The sequence below is a fragment of the Phyllostomus hastatus genome, unplaced genomic scaffold (assembly GCF_019186645.2).
Source record: "Phyllostomus hastatus isolate PE091 unplaced genomic scaffold, TTU_PhHast_1.1 phas_scaffold_585, whole genome shotgun sequence".
Classification (NCBI taxonomy): domain Eukaryota; kingdom Metazoa; phylum Chordata; class Mammalia; order Chiroptera; family Phyllostomidae; genus Phyllostomus; species Phyllostomus hastatus.
Window position 1 is genome coordinate 7,725,643 of NW_025334037.1, and position 17,551 is coordinate 7,743,193.

The window sequence follows — 17,551 nt, forward strand, 5'->3', positions numbered from 1 at the left end:
CACAAAGGAAGGCAGCAAGAGAGGAAGAAAGAAACAAGTGAACTCTAAAATAGCCAGAAAACAATAGCATGCATTAGTGAGTCCTTACCTATCAATAATTACTCTAGGGAAGGTGGGATGGGCAGAGGAAGGCAAAGAGGGAAAAATTGAGACAACTGTAATAGAATAATAAAAAATAATGACTCAAATTTAAAGAGCTAAATTCTCCAGTCAGAAGCCATAGAATGGCTCGATGCACCTCGTTCCCACTGTAAGGACACACACAGGCACAAAGGGAGGGAATGGAGAAGGACACCCATGCAAGTGGAACCCAGAGAAAGGGATGGTTATAGGAGACCAAATGGTCCTTAATCCCAAAATGCTAATAAGAGACCAAGAAAGTCATTGTGTAATGATAAAGGGTCAATTCATCAAGAAGGTGCATAAATATACATGCACCCAACATCAGAACATCTAACTATATTAAGCAAATACTAAGATTGGAAGAGAGAAATAGACTGCAGTCTTATTAGGGGACTTCAGTACCACACTCTCGACAAGGGATACATCGCCCAGACAGAAAATAAATAAGGAAGTAATGAACTTGAATGCCACATTAAACCAAATGAACCTCACAGACATCTACAGAACATTCCATTCAGCAGTGGCAGAGTACACATTCTTCTCAAGTACATATGGAACATTCTCCAGGAAAGATATGATAGGTCACAAGACAAGTCTTAGCAAATTTAAGAAGACTGACATCATATGAAGTATCACTTCCAACCACAATGGTTTGAAACTAGAAATCAGTAACAGGAGAAAGCTGGAAAACTCACAATTGTGTATCAATTAAACAACATACTTCTGAACAATTAATGGATCAAAGAAGAAATCAACAGGGAAATTTAAAAATATCTCGAAAACAAAAACCTGTGGGATGCAGCAAAAGCAGTTTCCAGAGGGAAGTTTATAGAGATATACACCTACTTTTTAAGAACAAATAAAGAGCTCAAATAAACAGCCTAATTTTACACCTGAAGGGACTAGTAAAAAAAAAACAACAAATTAAGACAAAGTTAGAAGAAAAGAAATAGCAAAGATCACAGCAGAAATAAATGAAATAGAGACCAGAAAAGCAATAGCAAAGAACAACGAAACAAAGAGCTGATTTTTTAAGATAACCAAAATTAACGAACCCTTAGCTAGACTAAGAAAAAGAGAGACACCTCAAATAAACAAAATGAGGAATGAAAGAGGAGACATTACAACTGATACCACAGAAATACAAAGAATCATAAGAAACTACTGAGAACAAATGGATAACCTAGAAGAAACTGATCAATTCCTAGAAACATACAACCTCCTAAGACAATCATGAGGAAATAAAAAATCTGAAAAAAACAAAAATAAGTAAGGAGATTGAATCAGTAATCAAAAATCTCCCAACAATGAAAAGCCAAGGACCCAGATGGTTTTCCTGGTGAATTCTACCAAACATTTAAAAAAGATTTAATGTCAGTCCTTCTCCATTCTCCCAAAAATTTTAACAGAAGGGGACACACCCAAACTTAATTGATGAGGCCAGCGTTACCCTGGCACCAAAGCCCAGCAAGGACACTACGTGAAAGGGAAACTAGTGCTCACTCCAGCATACGTGGACTAAAATGGGAACGGTGTAGAAATTAGTGTGGCCCCTGCCCAAGGATGACAGAAATGCCTGAAGCCTTCCTCAAGAAAAATAAAATAAATAAATTAATTAAAATAAAATAAAATAAAATACACCCTGCCCATAACAGGCACTCAGTGAATGTGTTTTGAATGAATTAGCAATGAATAAATTGCTGTTCACCACTGTGTAGAATACCTGTTACAAAAGTGCTCGATAAATAACTGGAGCGAATTAACTGCTTTTTCATAATTCTACACCTCACAGAGACTTTTTAAAGCATGTTGGGTATACAGAAAGAAAATATAGCAAAAATCTTCCTGTAGCCCTGGCTGGTGTGCCTCAGTGGATTGAGCACCAGCCTACAAACCAAAGGGTCGCCAGTTCGATTCCCAGTCAGGGCACATGCCTGGGTTGTGGGCCAGGTCCCCAGTAAGGGGCATGCTAGAGGCAACCACACACTAATGTTTCTCTCCCTCTCTTTCTCTCTGTCTAAAATAAATACTTTTTTAAAAAACTTAAATGGATGTGTGAGTGTTTTCTTTTCTTTTTTTTTAAGATTTATTTATTCATTTTTAGAGAGGGAAGGGAGGGAGAAAGAGAGAGAGAGAGACATGAATGTGCAGTTGCTGGGGGCCGTGGCCTGCAACCCTGGCATGTGCCCTGGCTGGGAATCGAACCTGCGATACTTTGGTTCGCAGCCCGCGCTCAATCCACTGAGCTACGCCAGCCAGGTAAAATAAATAATTTTTTAAAAATTAAAAAAAAACTTCTTATACATATCACCTACCTTATGGAAAACAAATAAATAAACATTACAAACAGCTGAAATCCTCTATGTAGCCCTGCTCAATCCTGCTCATCTTCCCCCTGGAGTGGACCCCTATCCTGACTTGGTGGTTTGTCATTCCGAAGCTTCTGTTGTATGTGTCCCTGTGTTTGTAGCCACAGCAACAGGTAATAATATAAGAAGCAGTGTCACGGCAGATGAGGCCGAGATGGCCATGAACAGCTTAGAGCTGAAAGGCAACTCCTATGCTTCTTTTAAAAGAAGTCTAATTTTTACTTATAGGTGACAATATTAGAGAGAACCAATAGCAAAGAGAACAGTGCCTAAATTCACTTAGATTTCTGGAGATTTTAAATTTAGATTCTTTTTACTTTTATTTCTTTTTTTAAAAGATTTTATTTATTTATTTTTAGAAAGGGAAGGGAGGAAGAAAGAGAAAGAGAAACATCAATGTGCGGTTGCTGGGGGCCATGGCCTGCAACCTAGGCATGTGCCCTGACTGGGAATCGAACCTGTGATGCTTTGGTTCCGCAGCCTGAGCTCAATCCACTGAGCTACGCCAGCCAGGGCTAAATTTTGATTTCTCTAATGGATATTTTTATACATTAGGAATTAGCTAAAATGTTTGTTAATTTTTAAGTTGACTCGTCTAAAAAAACAGGATATTATTGTTTGCACTTTTATTTTTAAGAAAAACAGCAAAAAAAAGCTCATAAGAGGCACTGAGGTACAGTGATAGGAACACTGGGCATCCTAGTGATTTTAGTATGAGTCTCAAAGTAGGTTACCTTTTCTGAGCCAATTTTCCCATCTTTACAATGAGGTAACTTAAAAAATAATGAATTTATGACAAATCTCCTTCCCAAAATATCTAGAGTTAGCTTTTCAGGAAGGTGCAAAAATCAAAGAACATGAATGTGAGACTACTTTTAAATCATGAGCTGCATGTATATGGTAGTGTTAGCGTCACCAGCAACGACGGCAATATATGCCACCTAGTAGTGAAACAGAGTAACTGCATCCAGATACAGTTCTGTACCTACTATACAGTGAGCATCACAGTTCAGAGCCTCACACGGATTACTGGACTTTAGAGAAAAGACGCTAACATAAAACACAAAAAATTATCTCAGAGAAAACAGGCAGTGTAAAAGTAGAAAAATGTAAGATTATCATTAAGTATTCAGAGATGAGAAAAAATAAAACAATAGATTTCTATAAAAAAAGAAAATTCAGGGAATGAAAATGAGCTCTGAGCAGTGATGAGTTGGATCTGGCTCACAGGAGCTCACAGGAGCCAACTGTTAAATTTCCAGGAATCTTGCAAGCCAGTTAAGCACACACATTATTAAAAATTAAATTATACAAACTAATAAATAAATAATATTCAAAACAAATGTAATAAATACTCAAAACTCACTATTTCCTAATTATCTGACACCATCTTCCTATTACGCAGAGGCTTAAAGTCATTCATGTTTATTGTTCCTGTGCAGGGGAAACACTATAGGGTGGCCTGCCACTGAGCATCTCCCCGGCTCCACTGTGACACCCACTGGTAGCCTGTAGTCTGCGCTCCCGGGAGGTTTCATGCCACAGAAATAGATAAACACTGCAAATCAGAGCTGTCTTCTCTCACCCCCATGGGAGAGTTACATGGAGATACCAACATACATTTAACAACATAAAACATATATACAGCCCTGGCTGGTGTGGCTCAGTGGCTGAGCACTGGCCTGTGAATCAAAGGGTCACTGGTTTGATTCCAAGTCTAGGGCACATGCCTGCGTTGCAGGCCAGGTCCCCATAGGGGGTGTGCAAGAGGCAACCACACATTGATGTTTCTCTCCCTCTCTTTCTCCCTTCCCCTCTCTAATAAAATAAAATCTTTTTTTAAAACATATATACATATATGTACACATGTGTGTGTATGTACATTTACCGGTGTGCCACTGGCTCCTGGAAATTAAAAATATGAAGACAGAAATGAGAGGCTTAGTAAGATTGGAAGATAAAGTTGAAAACTACCAGAAAGTGGGAAAGGAAATGGACAGTAATTGTTGATTTTTTAAAAATTAGAGTATCAATCCAGAGAGTCTAACGTGAAAATGATGAGCTCCAGAAAGAGAACACTGAGAACACAGTGGAAGAAATATTAAAGGAATAATTCAAGAAAATTCCCCAGAACCTCAAGACAATTTTGAGACTGGAACAGCTTGAGTACCAAAACAAATGAAAAAGATAAAACCAAGGTATTACTGCAGCTCTCAAAACACTGAGCAATAAAGAGACAACCCTAAAAGCATTGAGTAAGGGGGAAAAACAGGTTAAAAACAAAAGGAGTAGAAACCAGAATGACATCTGACTTCCCAACAGCAGGAGGGTTGGCAGGGGCGGAGGGGGGTGTTCTTAAAATAAACAGTGATAATATTTTTAGGAAAAATTATTTCCAACCTAGAACCTATTCCCAAATTCTCAACAAGAGTAGAAAAAAAGATTTTTCCAAAATCTCAAAAATTTTTTCATCCTTTATGTGCTTTGACTTAATCAGTATTTATTGAGAACCTACTATGTGTCCGACGTTCTTCTAAATATTAGGGCTTGCCCTGGGTGGTGTGGCCCCATGGATTGATTGCCAACCTGCAAACAAAAAGGTTACCATTTCCTTTTTCTTTAAGATTTTATTTATTCACTTTTAGAAAAAGGGGAACAGAGGGAGAAAGAGGGAAAGAAACATCAGTGTGTGGTTGCCTCTCACACACCCCTTACTGGGGACCTGGCCTGCAACCCAGGTAAGTGTCCTGACTGGGAATCAAACCTGCAACCCTTTGGTTTACAGGCCCACGCTCAATCCATTGAACTACACCAGCCAGAACTAAAGGTTGCCATTTTGATTCCCAGTCATGGCACATGCCTGGGTTGAGGGCCAGGTCCCCAGTAAGGGGTGTGTGAGAAGCAACCACACATTGTTTCTTTCCCTCTTTCTCCCTCTGTTCCCCTCTCTCTAAAAGTGAATAAATAAAATAAAATGAATGAATGAATAAATAAATAAATAAATATTAGGGCTATAGCAGTGAACAAAGTCCCTGCTCTAATGGGGGTTCTCCATAGTCTGAAAATATCAATATAATAATTGAGGTAGTAGTCAGTACTCAGGAGAACAGCAGGGTTGGAGCGATGGAATGCTGGGTGGGAGGGTGCTCTTTAAAGGGCTTCTCTGGTGAGGTTACAGTTGAACAGAGGCCTAAATGCAGGAGCAAGCCACGTGGATATCTGGGGGAAGAGCCTCCCGGGCAGAGGAATTAACAAGGGCAAAGGCTTTGGAAGAATGTGAAGCCAAGCCCGTGTGACTGGCAAGGGTGGGAGGAGATAAGAGGCAGAGGTAACTGGAGGTCAGGTCCCAGGGCCCTTGGTGTGGGTGCTTTCCATTTGTGCCTCCAGACCCACTCCTCACCCTGCTCTGTTGCCTGGGAAGCTGATGGTAGGGACCGCTCATACCTTTGAGTTTCTTTAAAGACTCCAGATTTCTCAGTTTAGTGTGACATTCATCTGTTTCCAGCCAGATTCTGACTGACGCTCCCTTGTAGGGCAAGATAAGGATTTTAGATTTTATTTTAAATGAGATGGGAACCACCAAAGATTTTTTGACCACATGCAATAATACCATGTGACTTACATTTTGAAAAATCACCTTAGATGCTGGATGTGGAAAAGACCTGGTGGGGGTCAAGGAGAGAAAAGAGGCTTCTACAGTAGGGAGGGTGTGAGAAGGGGACTTGGACTAGGGTGGTTGTGGTAGAGGTGCTACGTGGACGAATTGGGTTGTCGTTAAGGTAGAGCCAAGAGAATTTGGTGATCAGGTAGGTATGTGGTGTAAGAGAAAACAGCACAGATGACTCAGGTTTTTGGCATGAGGATAAATCAAATTTCCATTTACTGAGATAAAGATGTCCTGACAGAGAGCAGACTTGGGCTGCAAAACTCAGGAGTTCAATGTGAAATAAAGTCCAGGTGTTTAGTAGAGATCTAAGTGGTGACGTTCATTAGACAGATGCATATCTAAGGCTGGAATGCAGGGAAGGTCTTGGCTGGAGGTATGAATTTTAGCAGCCACCTCAAAAACAGCGTTTAAAGCCACGGACTAGATGAAATCACCTAGGAGTTGGTGTAAACAAAGAAAGGAGGCCCAAAGATTGAGCCCTTTCTTTGGAAGCTACTAGATGTTCTGCCAAAAGGAAAGAGTAAACCAGGAAAAGAGGAAGACATGAGATGTAGAAACAGGGAATCCGACACTGAAGGCAGAAAGAAGCCCCATGTTGATCAACAGGAGACCCCAGGACTGGAGGTCTCAGGAGTGACTCATCTGAACTGGAGCTAGAGGGGTGAGCACCCTGGGAGAGGAATCGCCTGGGGAAAAAAACAAAGAAGCCAACTGGACTGAAGATACTCAGATGCAAACTACGGTTCAAAGTTTGGGGATGCATTACAGAATGGAACAAAGAACACCAAGTAGATGGAAGAGCAAGGTCATTACTAACATAATTTATGTAAATATATATTTACAGGAATGTTAAGTATAGGATTACATCAACAATATATAGAATATTCAGAAATATAAACATGTTATTATGAGGATTCCAGGGGAAAAGATATAAACTAAAAACCAAGAAACCCTAGAACAAGGATATTATTTAGAGTGATTCCACCTCTAAGTATATATCCAAAAGAATTGCAAAGAGAGACTCAAACAAGTACACCTGTGTGAGTGTGCACAGCAGCACTGTTCACAATAACCAAAAGGTGGAAACAGCCCAAATATGCAGCAATGAGCAAATTATGGTACATACTTACAGTGGAATATTATTCAGTCACAAAAATGAAGTGCTGATACATGCCACACCATGACCCCCAAAGACATGATGTTAAGCAAAAGCCAGACATAAAAGGTCACATGTTGAGTGATTCCATTTGTATGAAATACCCAGGATAAGTAAACCCATAGGAACAGAAAGCAGATAGGTGGTTTGCCAGAGGTGGGGGGAGGGGAGATGAGGAGTAAATGCTCTGACTATGGGGTTTTATTTTGAGGTGATGAAAATATTTTGTAATAGGGGTGGTAGTTGTACAATATTATGAGTATACTAAATGCCACTTAATTTCTTGGAAATGGTGAATTTTGTGTTATGTGAATTTTACCTGCTCTTTTAAAAAAGAACATTAATTAGAAATAAAGCATATGAAATGTCAGAGAAATAGCCGAGTTGAAATCAGTCACCCTAGGCTTCAGGCTGCAAAAGGAAAGGGGCTGTTCTCAGTTAAGACTTGTAAAATACAACTTTTCAAATCACATGTATGTGTAACTGCAACTCAGTAGGATTAACACCTGTCACTTGATTTTTAAATGAAAATAAGTTCTCGAAGGAAACCTTCAAGTCGTAGGTGCTCATATATACATAGATTTGGACAAATAAGACCCATATGCTGATTCCAACTGTGTCAAAATAGATGTACAAAGAAAAAGGACATAGAAACTTTTGTTTAAAAAGGGAGAATAAAGCCCTGGCTGGTGTAGCTCAGTTGATTGAGTGCCGGCCTACAAACCAAAGGGTCACTGGTTTCCCAGTCAGGGCACACGCCTGGATTGTGGGCCAGGTCCCCAGTGGGGGGGGGTGCATGAGAGGCAACCACACATTGATGTTTCTCTCCTTTTCTTCCTTCCTCCCCCTCTCTCTAAAAATAAATAAATAATGTAGGAGACTGTTCTGTGTGGCGTGGGCCCAGTTCCCACTCGGAGATGCACAGGACCCACACCCACAGATAGGTTCTCCCGTGGGGAATCAGGCCTGCAATGTGCCTAGGCTGCTTTGAGTCTTGCTCTTGCTAAAAATCTCCCTCACCCTGAACTGAAGACATTTACTGCAAAGTGACTTCCTAAAATCCATGCTAAACCTTCCAAGGATGAGTGTAACTGGTCCAACTACTTTTCCCTTTCCATTTGCAAATATCCCTCTTCTGTGGTATGACTAGCAGCATTGGCTCCTTTGTTTTCTGTAAAAGGTAACCACCTCAAGCAAACCTGTGCATAGTAAATGAGGACCATCATGTAATGTGCTGAGAAACCCAATAAAGGCTGGTCACAGCAAGGGCCAAGGTTTTTGCTACCCTTGAGAGAAAAGTCATGCTGTCCCTTTTCATCCACTGGAAAATGAATGTCTTATTTTCATCCATAATGACACGGACACTGCGGGCCAGTGTCTGCATCAAAATAAAACCTTTAAAAAAAGGGAGAATAAGTGTCTAAGTCTGGAATACAGATGAAGACCATACTGTATTAAACAGAAGGGAGAAGCATGGAAAAAAAGTTAAAAATGTAATTAGACTGATCATGGGGGAAAAAAAATCAGTAAGGAAAATCATTGAGGACAGTATCAATAAAACTCCTAAAACTTCTACAGCAAAAACAGCAATAAACAAGATGGAAATTGGGAAAAATAATTATAGCACACAAGAAAAGCTTCAGAGTAACGATATTCCAAAATAGAAACTGGGCATAAATAGACAATTCACAAAAAGTAAACATTAAGACACTCATCAATAACGAAAGAAATAAAACAGAATAGAATCACTGCCTCTCTTCATTAAGACGTAAACATTAAAAAGAACAGGCTGTGTCCAGGGGCTCAGCCGTTCGGTGGAGCCTGGTCCTGACACAACGTGAAGGGTTCAGTCCCAGGTCAGAGCACCCACCCACCAACCAACAAATGCATAAGTGGAACAACCAATCAGTGTTTCTCTCTCCCTTCCTGTCTATAAAAATCCATTTTAAAAAGTAATTTGAAAGGGTGTGAAGAAACGACATTCTCATGTACTTTTTTGAGTACTCATCAGTGATTTTGAAAGGCAGTTTTACAAAATACATAAAATATAAAACATGCCAGGTTCCATTTCCAGGAATTTGTCACAATAACTATAAGGCAAACTGTCACATGACACCTCTGGAATACTGTGTCCCCACAACTAGGACACAAGAGATTATGGTCTGATATGTGTAGTATGGTACCCACATGCAAACAGGTGTCTGTAAACATATTAACAGGTGGTTATCTGGAAGAATGTTCACTAACGAAATTCGTTAGGGATCCCTTTGAATGATTTAACTGCCACATACTGGACTCTTGAGAATCTAAATCACGTAAATCACACAGCCCCTAAGTGGGAAGGCTGTTTCTGAAAGCCATGTTTGACTCCTTTGCCTGCACTCAAAAGGACTGCAGGAGGTTTTCACATTTCCTTACATTGTTGAGTACTGAGTATATTACTTTTTTAAGACATAAGAACTTCTCACAGCCCTGACTGTTGTAGCTTATGTTGGGCATTGTCCTGCAAAGTGAAAGGCCTCCAGTTCGATTCCCAGTCAGGGCACAGGCCTGGGTTGCAGGTTTTGTCCCAGGTCAGGGGACGTTGAGAAGCAACCAACCAATGTTTCTCACATTGGTTTCTCTCCCGCCCCCATACTCCCTTCCCATCTAAAACTCCAACATGCAGCCTAGTATTTGCAGAAATTGTCAACTCAATGACAAGAATTAAAATAGGTGCTCATTATTTTAAAGAAAACCTTGAGATCCTTTGAAACATCAAATGCTCCACCTACAACTCACTAGTTTTTGGTCCCGAATCACCAATACTCACCATTTGCTGGCTATCCAGGATCTGCAAACCATCACACATTTGTAAAGGATTTTACCTTTCTTACTTGGCGATACTTGCCTTACTATAACATAAGTTTATTCCTTTGTGATGGTTACCCACTTTTAAGACATGAACACAAAAGCACAAGAGATGAAAACTTATTTCTGACACTAATTAAGAAATGGGTAAAACACTGAAGTGGTTTCCTCACCTGTTTTCTGTATTTGTGAGCCCCTTAGGAAAGGGACTGAATCAGTCTGCACACCTGGCATAGAGCACATAATGCTGGGTAGGCACATACAGAGCCCTGAAGAACGAGGTAAGTGACTTGAGTATCTACACATGCCCCATACCCGCCCTGCCAACAAATCAATGCTGGTTATGATGCTGTCTCTTGAAAACAAGGACTACACACTATTACTCAGGATAAAGCTTAAGTAAAAAGCTTATTAAACTTAGAAAAGAGGTGGTCCAGACACCCAGCTTATTCACTGGTCTTACAGCCTCCAACAATGCACTCCAGTTGTTCGAGAAAACTGCCCCCCCCTTTTTAAGATTTTATTTATTTTTAGAGAGGGAAGGGAGGGAGGGGGAGAGAGGCCAGAGGCCAGAGAAACATCAATGTGCAGTTGCTGGGGGTCATGGCCTGCAACCCAGGAATGTACCCTGACTGGGAATCGAATCTGCAACACTTTGGTTCACAGCCCGCGCTCAATCCACTGAGCTACGCCAGCCAGGGCTAAACTGCCCCTCTTCAGAGATACCCATGTACCTCATTAGGTTGTTTTAAGAATTAAAATACTCCCCCCAGCAACCGCACATTGATGTCTCTCTCTTTCTCCTTCCCTTCCCTCTGTAAAAATAAATAAAGTCTTTAAAAAAAAAAAGTTAAAATACTCTGCCCTGGCTGATGTGGCTCAGTGGATTGAGTGCTGGCCTGAGAACCAATAGGTCGCTGGTTTGATTCCCCGTCAGGACACATGCCTGGGTTGCAGGCATGTCCCCAGTGGGGGGCATGTAAGAGGCAACCGCACACAGAAGTTTCTCTTCCTCTTTCTCCTTTCCTTCCCCTCACTCTAAAAATAAATAAACAAAATCTAAAAAAAAAAAAAAAGGAATCGAGTCAATTTTATCTTCACTCATCCAAAAGTTGCAAGGGTCAGGGACCTGAGTTCATCTCAGTTCCTCCCGTTTCTGCTACTCCAGACAGAGCTGTGCTTGCTCACTGCCCCTGAATCCCTTCCTCCTCATCTGTAAGCCTCCCCAGCAAGTAGGGCATTAGGCACCACTTTCTTCTGAGGTCCCTCCATACTAAAAGCGCTCTTCTCCAGAGACACTTTCACATATGTTTCTGATTGTACACTGTTGATAACATTTATCACGATTCTAAGTATTTAACACTGAATGCATTAAAAATACGAGAAACATTTTTGCCCTGACATCCAAACAATTAAGTCACTATTTCCCTGTTCTTTTCGAGCCCTGAAGTTATGACCTTCTTGACTAAATGCAATTTATAAACCAGACAATACTGGATCCTACTTAATGCTGCGGAATTACACAATTTTAATTCTGCTAAGACACTTCCATGGCAAAAAAAAGAGCGACACATAGAAATCACTGACACAGTTTTTTTTTTTAAAGAGAAAGAAATACAAAACATGCGTCTAGTTAAACAATCATTTTATTGCTCGAGTACAGACATTTTACGCAACCAGGGCAGAGGCTGTGGATGACTCGCTGAAAAGAAAGGGGGAGGGGGAGAAGACCGGATTAATACAGGTCCTCCATATTCATTTATATTATCTCCCAGGTAATGGAATTATTTCCAAACAGCTAAAATAACCCCAAATATATAAAATGCACCAAACTGAACTGCTGAGTTCCTGAATGGGTTCACTGTTGCTCAAGCACAACGAATGAATGACGCTCACTCAGACATCCAAGGAAGAACTGGCCAACATAAGGAAACTCCTTTCTAGTGGAAACTGCGAATGTTTGGAAATTAATCATCATAGTGAGCAACTGGTGCAAAAATAAAGATTAAAAAAAAAAAAAAAATCCCATCTGGGAGCAGTGGTATCAAGTAAAATTTTACCCACTATCCAAAAAGGCATTCAACAGGCTTAGTTCATGTTCTAACTCAGGGGTTTGCAAATTATGGCCCTTTGCTTGTCTTTGCAAATAAAGTTTCAATGGAAAACAGCCACACTCTTTTGTTTACGTATCATCTATGGCTGTATTCCTGTTATGATGTCAGAGTTCAAAGCGTAATTAGTTGACCATACAGCCATGACCTGAAATATTACTCAGTCCTTTTACTATATTTACTATCTGGGTAACTCTTGTTCTTGTTAACAAATAAGGTCAATACTTACTATTTCCAATTGGGAGGGAGGACTCGTTTGGTCTTATAGTATCGAGCCAACCGGTGAATACGGCTCTCAATCAGAATCAGACGAAATTTAGCATCCTTATCCTAAAAATAAAAATAGACAGAATTCAAGAAAACCACTCAAAACAACTAAACATTTTTACAATAAAGGAATGTATAGACACCATGCACTTGAATGAAAACAGTTAACCAATGCCCTTAATAGAATCACAAGCTCAAGTCCATGTGGCTATGTAAGCCCTTAAGGAAATTTCAAGTTTCCTTCCACAAGACTGAGAAGGAATGATTTGTAAAACTCAGCAAATAAACACCTCAACATTTTCAAAACTGGCTATACTGTAAATAGGGGAACCAAAAGCTCTTCTCCCCAATCTCTTCCGGTAGAACTTTTAAAAAAAAATCTTCATTGGAGGTATGTTCACTGATTTGAGAGAGGGAGGGAGAGAGGGAGTGGGGTGGGGGGAGAAACACACTGATGTGAGACAGAAACACCAATCGGCTGTTTCCCTCGTGCATCCCAAACTGGGAGAGAGCCCAAAACCCTTTGGTGTATGAAACAATGGATGCTGCAAACAACTAAGCCACCCAGCCAGAACTAGAATTTTAACTTTAAAGCAACTTTTGCATGACTAGTCTGTACCCTTAACCGCCTTATGTAATTCAAATCTGATGCAGTACATTTTATTGAAATAAGTTAGTACAAGCAGTTCTAATGGTTCTCTTACCTTTCTGTTCCTCTCAAGATGCTTTCGAACAGCAACAGCTTTCTTAATTAAATGGTACAGATCTTCAGGCAGATCAGGAGCAAGTCCTTTGGACTTAAGAATTCTCAAGATTTTATTGCCTGTCACAAAACGTACTTGTGCAACGCCATGTGAGTCTCTCAGGATCACACCTGTAAAGGGAATAGTATATGATCAATTCCCAAACCAAACAGGCAAACTGGAGCATGTGCCGTCAAGGTTCCAAGATCAGGTCACTTTTCAAGTTTCCCATCTGTGAAATGGGCCTGCTTTTATACATCACAGAAACCAACGTGAGAACTCACTCACACAAAGCTCACTCAGACATCCAAGGAAGGTTTACCCAACACTAAGGAGAGCCCTTCTACTGGAAACTGCAAATGTCGGAGGACCATCATCAAAGAAAGCCTGCTAGATTACAGGGCATCAAAACTATTCCTAAGATTTCAACTATAAGTATTTGTTCCCTTAAAACCAGCTAACATTTAGTGGGAACATCAGCTGTTCTAAAGACTTAATATACCTTTATTTTTTCAACATCTCAAAATAGCACCATCTAACTACTTGACAGCCTGCTACCCACTTCCTACTGTGTGATGCCTCCACCATACAAGTTGCAGGAGGGCAAATACTTGGCCTCTTTTTTCCACATCTCAGGGTCCCCAACCACATAGCAGGCAAACATCTGCCGAATGAAGCCACTTGCAAAGTCACACACAGCTGAAGTTCAAATCACATGCAACTGTGGGAAAGTGACAAGCATTCTTGGGTAGCCTATTTTAACCCTTTCACCTAATTGTTTTGTGATTTGGGGCTAGTTATATACGCACACCACGCCTCAGTTTCCTCAACTGTAAGATGGGGAAAACTTCTAACATTTATTTGAAGTATTGCTGTCAGGATTAAATGAGGCGAATTTTATGTGAAGTGTTTAGAACCATGCACTTAGGAGAGTATCTACAGAAAAATAAATACCTGTTAAATTTTAGACAACGCTTTAATAATTGTGCCGTCTTCAGAAAACCAGAGTTCCATAAAATGAAGATTAGCTCTGGGTCATCCACAACAAAGCCAGCAGAGAGTAAAAGGTTTCCAAGGCACATTTACCAACCCCCAACTTCCCCCCTCACCCTGGCTTTTCAGCAAGTTACACGAAGGCAGGCGGAAGGGACTACATTAGACAAAAACACTCACCAATTTGTGAGGGTGTCAGGCCCTTCTTGGCCAGTTTGTAAATCTGCTCCTTCACGTCGTCAGACGTCAATTTCAGCCACTGTTTGTACAAAAGAAAGCGGCCTTAAGACGACAAAGCTGGGAGGGCGGCGAGGCACAGCAACCCCTCCGCCCTCGAATTCGCGCTCCTCATGATGCACACATGGCCCCCATTCCCGACACCACTTCCCCGGAGCGACGGTCGGCTTCCCCTTCCCTCCCTGGTCCCCGCGTGGTACTCACGGTGGGGACGCTGCGGCGGTAGGGCAGAGCCGACTGGGACAGGCCCTTCCTGGGAAGAGAAGCAGTCTTGGGGTGAAGAGGCGCTCTGTGCTACAGCACTCTAGAACATCACCCCCTCCACCCGCTGCGCCAACTCGCTCCCTTCCCCCCACGCCCGCGGCCGAGCCCTCCGTCCCCCCGGAAAACCCGCGCTCACCCGGGAGCGTGCATGCGACCCATGATGGCGGAGGACACACAGCAAAAAGAGAGCGTGAACTGGAACGCCGCAGGAAGCCACCCAGCACGCAGGAAGTGACCTCACACGTCCCTGCTTCCTCGCCTGCGAAAGGCGGAGCTACGCTGCGTGGCCCTCGGCGTCCGAGCAACTACGTATCTCCAAATGCATTTCACATTGCCGCGGTCTTCGGTCCTTCGCACTACACATCCCAGCGCGCACCGGTTTTGAGTGGTTCGCGGACGGAGCGGGAAATTAGTCCGCCTCCAGCTGGGTCTGTGCTTCTTGAAGTGGTGCCGGCGCCGAAGTCGTGCAGGTTTAAGTCTAGGACTGGGACTGGGCGTGGTGCAGAGACAGCTGCCCTAGGGAATTTGGGTGCTCGTAGTTCAGCGGCGAACAATTCTTCATTTGAACACCCAAGGCCGTCTTTATCTTAACACTCGATATTTCAAAGGCTATCCCCGGCTGTTAATAAATTCTCAGGTACATACTATGGTGATAAGTGCCAGATTGGAAGTAATTCATGGTAATGGTCACCCACCCCGCTCCCTCCACCACCGCTACCATTTCCTTTCTTTTCTTCCCATTCGAAGATATATTCATTGATTTCAAAGAGAAAAAAAAAAAAAACAAAACCAAACATCTATTGGTTGCCTTCTGTGGCCCCACTGAGGATGGGACCTGCAAGCGATGTATGTGCTTGGCGGAGATAAACCTGTAACCTTTTGGAATAACGGAGGGTGCTCCAACCGAGGCCAGGTGAGAACCTTCTGACTTTTTAAAGACAAAGGGATAACGTTATAATTCTACCATCTAAGATATTGTCACTGTTAACACAATTGGAGACTCTGTGAACAAACGGTTTTTAAAAATTGTGTAGGCTTTTAAATTTTTTGTTGAAACTCACATAAAATTTGCTATTTTGACCATTTTAAAGTGTACAATTGTCTTTTAGTAAAATCACATGAATATTACATTGTATGGATGTATCACATTTGATCTGTGTATCAGTTGATGGACATTCAGTTTGTTGTTTATACCTTTCGGCCATTATGAATAATGCTATAAACGTGTGTACAAGTATTTTGAGTACCTGTTTTCAGTTCTTGAGATTATACATACACGTACACAGTACATGCATTGCTGGGTCATAGAGAAACTTTGGTTTACCTTTTTGAGAACTGCACTTTGAAAAAGTGCACAGGCAGCTGCACTTTTACATTCCCACCAGCAGTTAATGAAGGTGCCAAACTACTTCCCCACACTTTTTATTCTAGCCATCCTAGGGGTGTGAATTAGTTACTTTAATTTTGATTTGTATTTTCCTAATTACTAATGAGGATAAGCATCTTTGCATGTAATTGACCATTTTGGAGAAATGTCTATTCAATCATTTGTCCATTTGTAAATTGGGTTGGCTTTCTTTTGAGCTTTAAAGGACCCCCCCAAAAAACAGAATTATCTTCTGGAGGGCCAGGTCCTTGTGGTACAGTGTTCTAGGAATCTCTATCAGTGTACCAGCTGGCGTTACCATGAGAGGCTGCAATCAGCTTCAGTGATTTTTTTTTAACACTCTTTTAACAAGTTTGCCCATTTCATGATGGGTGATTTACCAGAGCACATGTCTGCACTGTGCTGAGTGTTCAGCAGTTTCTGACCAAAACTGGCATGACCCCCATCCCATGCCCCACCCTCCCTCTTCACCAGATCTCACCCCAAGGGACTTTTGTTTCCCCAGATGAAAAAAGTCCTCAAAGAGAAAAATGTTTTGCCAATCAGGAAGAGGGGAAAAAGTGACAGAAGCACTAAAAGGCGTCAAAATCAGTGAGTTGAAAAACTTGGGGAAAAATGTCTTAATAGGTGCAGCTGCATTAAATGGAGAGTAGTATCTTGAAGATGACTGAAGTTTAAACATGTAAGAATAAATACACAATTTTTTATAAATAAATCCCAGCCTTTTGAGGGGGTTCACCCTTGTATCTGTACCTACACACGTCCTGGTTTCTACACATCAAATAAGATTAGACCTAAGTAATAACTGTTGTAGGTGTATGATGGATTCATTCATGGAGTTCATTACACTGTTGTCTGATTTTGTATGTCTAAAATTTCCATGCTACAGCATTTCAAAAGAGTACAGGTGAAATAAAGTCGGTTTTCTTTTCTGCAGAAACTGAGTTCATTACTCCCAAGAAATTGTCTCTAATTGTTTAATTTATTGCTCTTCATGGTGTCTAAGCCCTTTTACATGTTATGGTTTGGTATTAGAAGAATGTACATTTCCCTGTTGTGCATACATGCCTATACATGGCTGTTACTACACTATTTGATATTTAAATAAACTACCAAAGGCCAGGGACTACACTCACAGAAGCATTTCAATTCTATGAAGTGGTGACAGGGCTCTAGGAGAGAGGCAGTCCAGACTTTGTTCAGAGAACTTAGAAGAAATCAAGCACACTGTATTTGAACATTGTTAGGAGCAACCAACAGGTCAGTTCTAAAATTCTGGATTATTTGAACCTAATAAACTCCTGAATGAAATGCAAAGAATAGCAACAGCTCAAAGTTTGGAACCAAAAACATTAATATGTTGATGAGGAAAGAAATGATAGCA

At 41.2% G+C, this 17,551-nt stretch overlaps 1 protein-coding gene and 1 non-coding gene across 2 annotated transcripts; both read right to left on the bottom strand.

Annotated features, from left to right (window-relative positions):
• Positions 1-11,793: 11,793 nt before the first annotated feature.
• RPS13 (ribosomal protein S13) lies at positions 11,794-15,041 on the bottom strand. Its single transcript, XM_045825392.1, has 6 exons — positions 14,917-15,041; positions 14,721-14,769; positions 14,460-14,538; positions 13,248-13,417; positions 12,506-12,606; positions 11,794-11,867 (listed from the first exon to the last, which is right to left on the bottom strand). Exons 1-6 carry the CDS (start codon positions 14,937-14,939, stop codon positions 11,834-11,836), a joined length of 456 nt encoding a protein of 151 aa, XP_045681348.1. The 5' UTR covers positions 14,940-15,041; the 3' UTR covers positions 11,794-11,833.
• Positions 12,058-12,148, bottom strand: LOC123810241. The gene has a single exon (XR_006784205.1). It is a non-coding gene; the product is annotated as a small nucleolar RNA SNORD14 (small nucleolar RNA).
• Positions 15,042-17,551: the final 2,510 nt, after the last annotated feature.

Bases quoted from the DNA above. Each gene is read 5' to 3' on its own strand.
- RPS13 (XM_045825392.1), bottom strand. From the start codon at position 14,939: ATGGGTCGCATGCACGCTCCCGG. The intron at 14,770-14,916 runs GTGAGCGCGGGT...TTCTCTTCCCAG, and splicing joins GGTCGCATGCACGCTCCCGG to GAAGGGCCTGTCCCAGTCGG. The intron at 13,418-14,459 runs GTGAGTGTTTTT...TTCCCTTTACAG, and splicing joins CCTGACACCCTCACAAATTG to GTGTGATCCTGAGAGACTCA.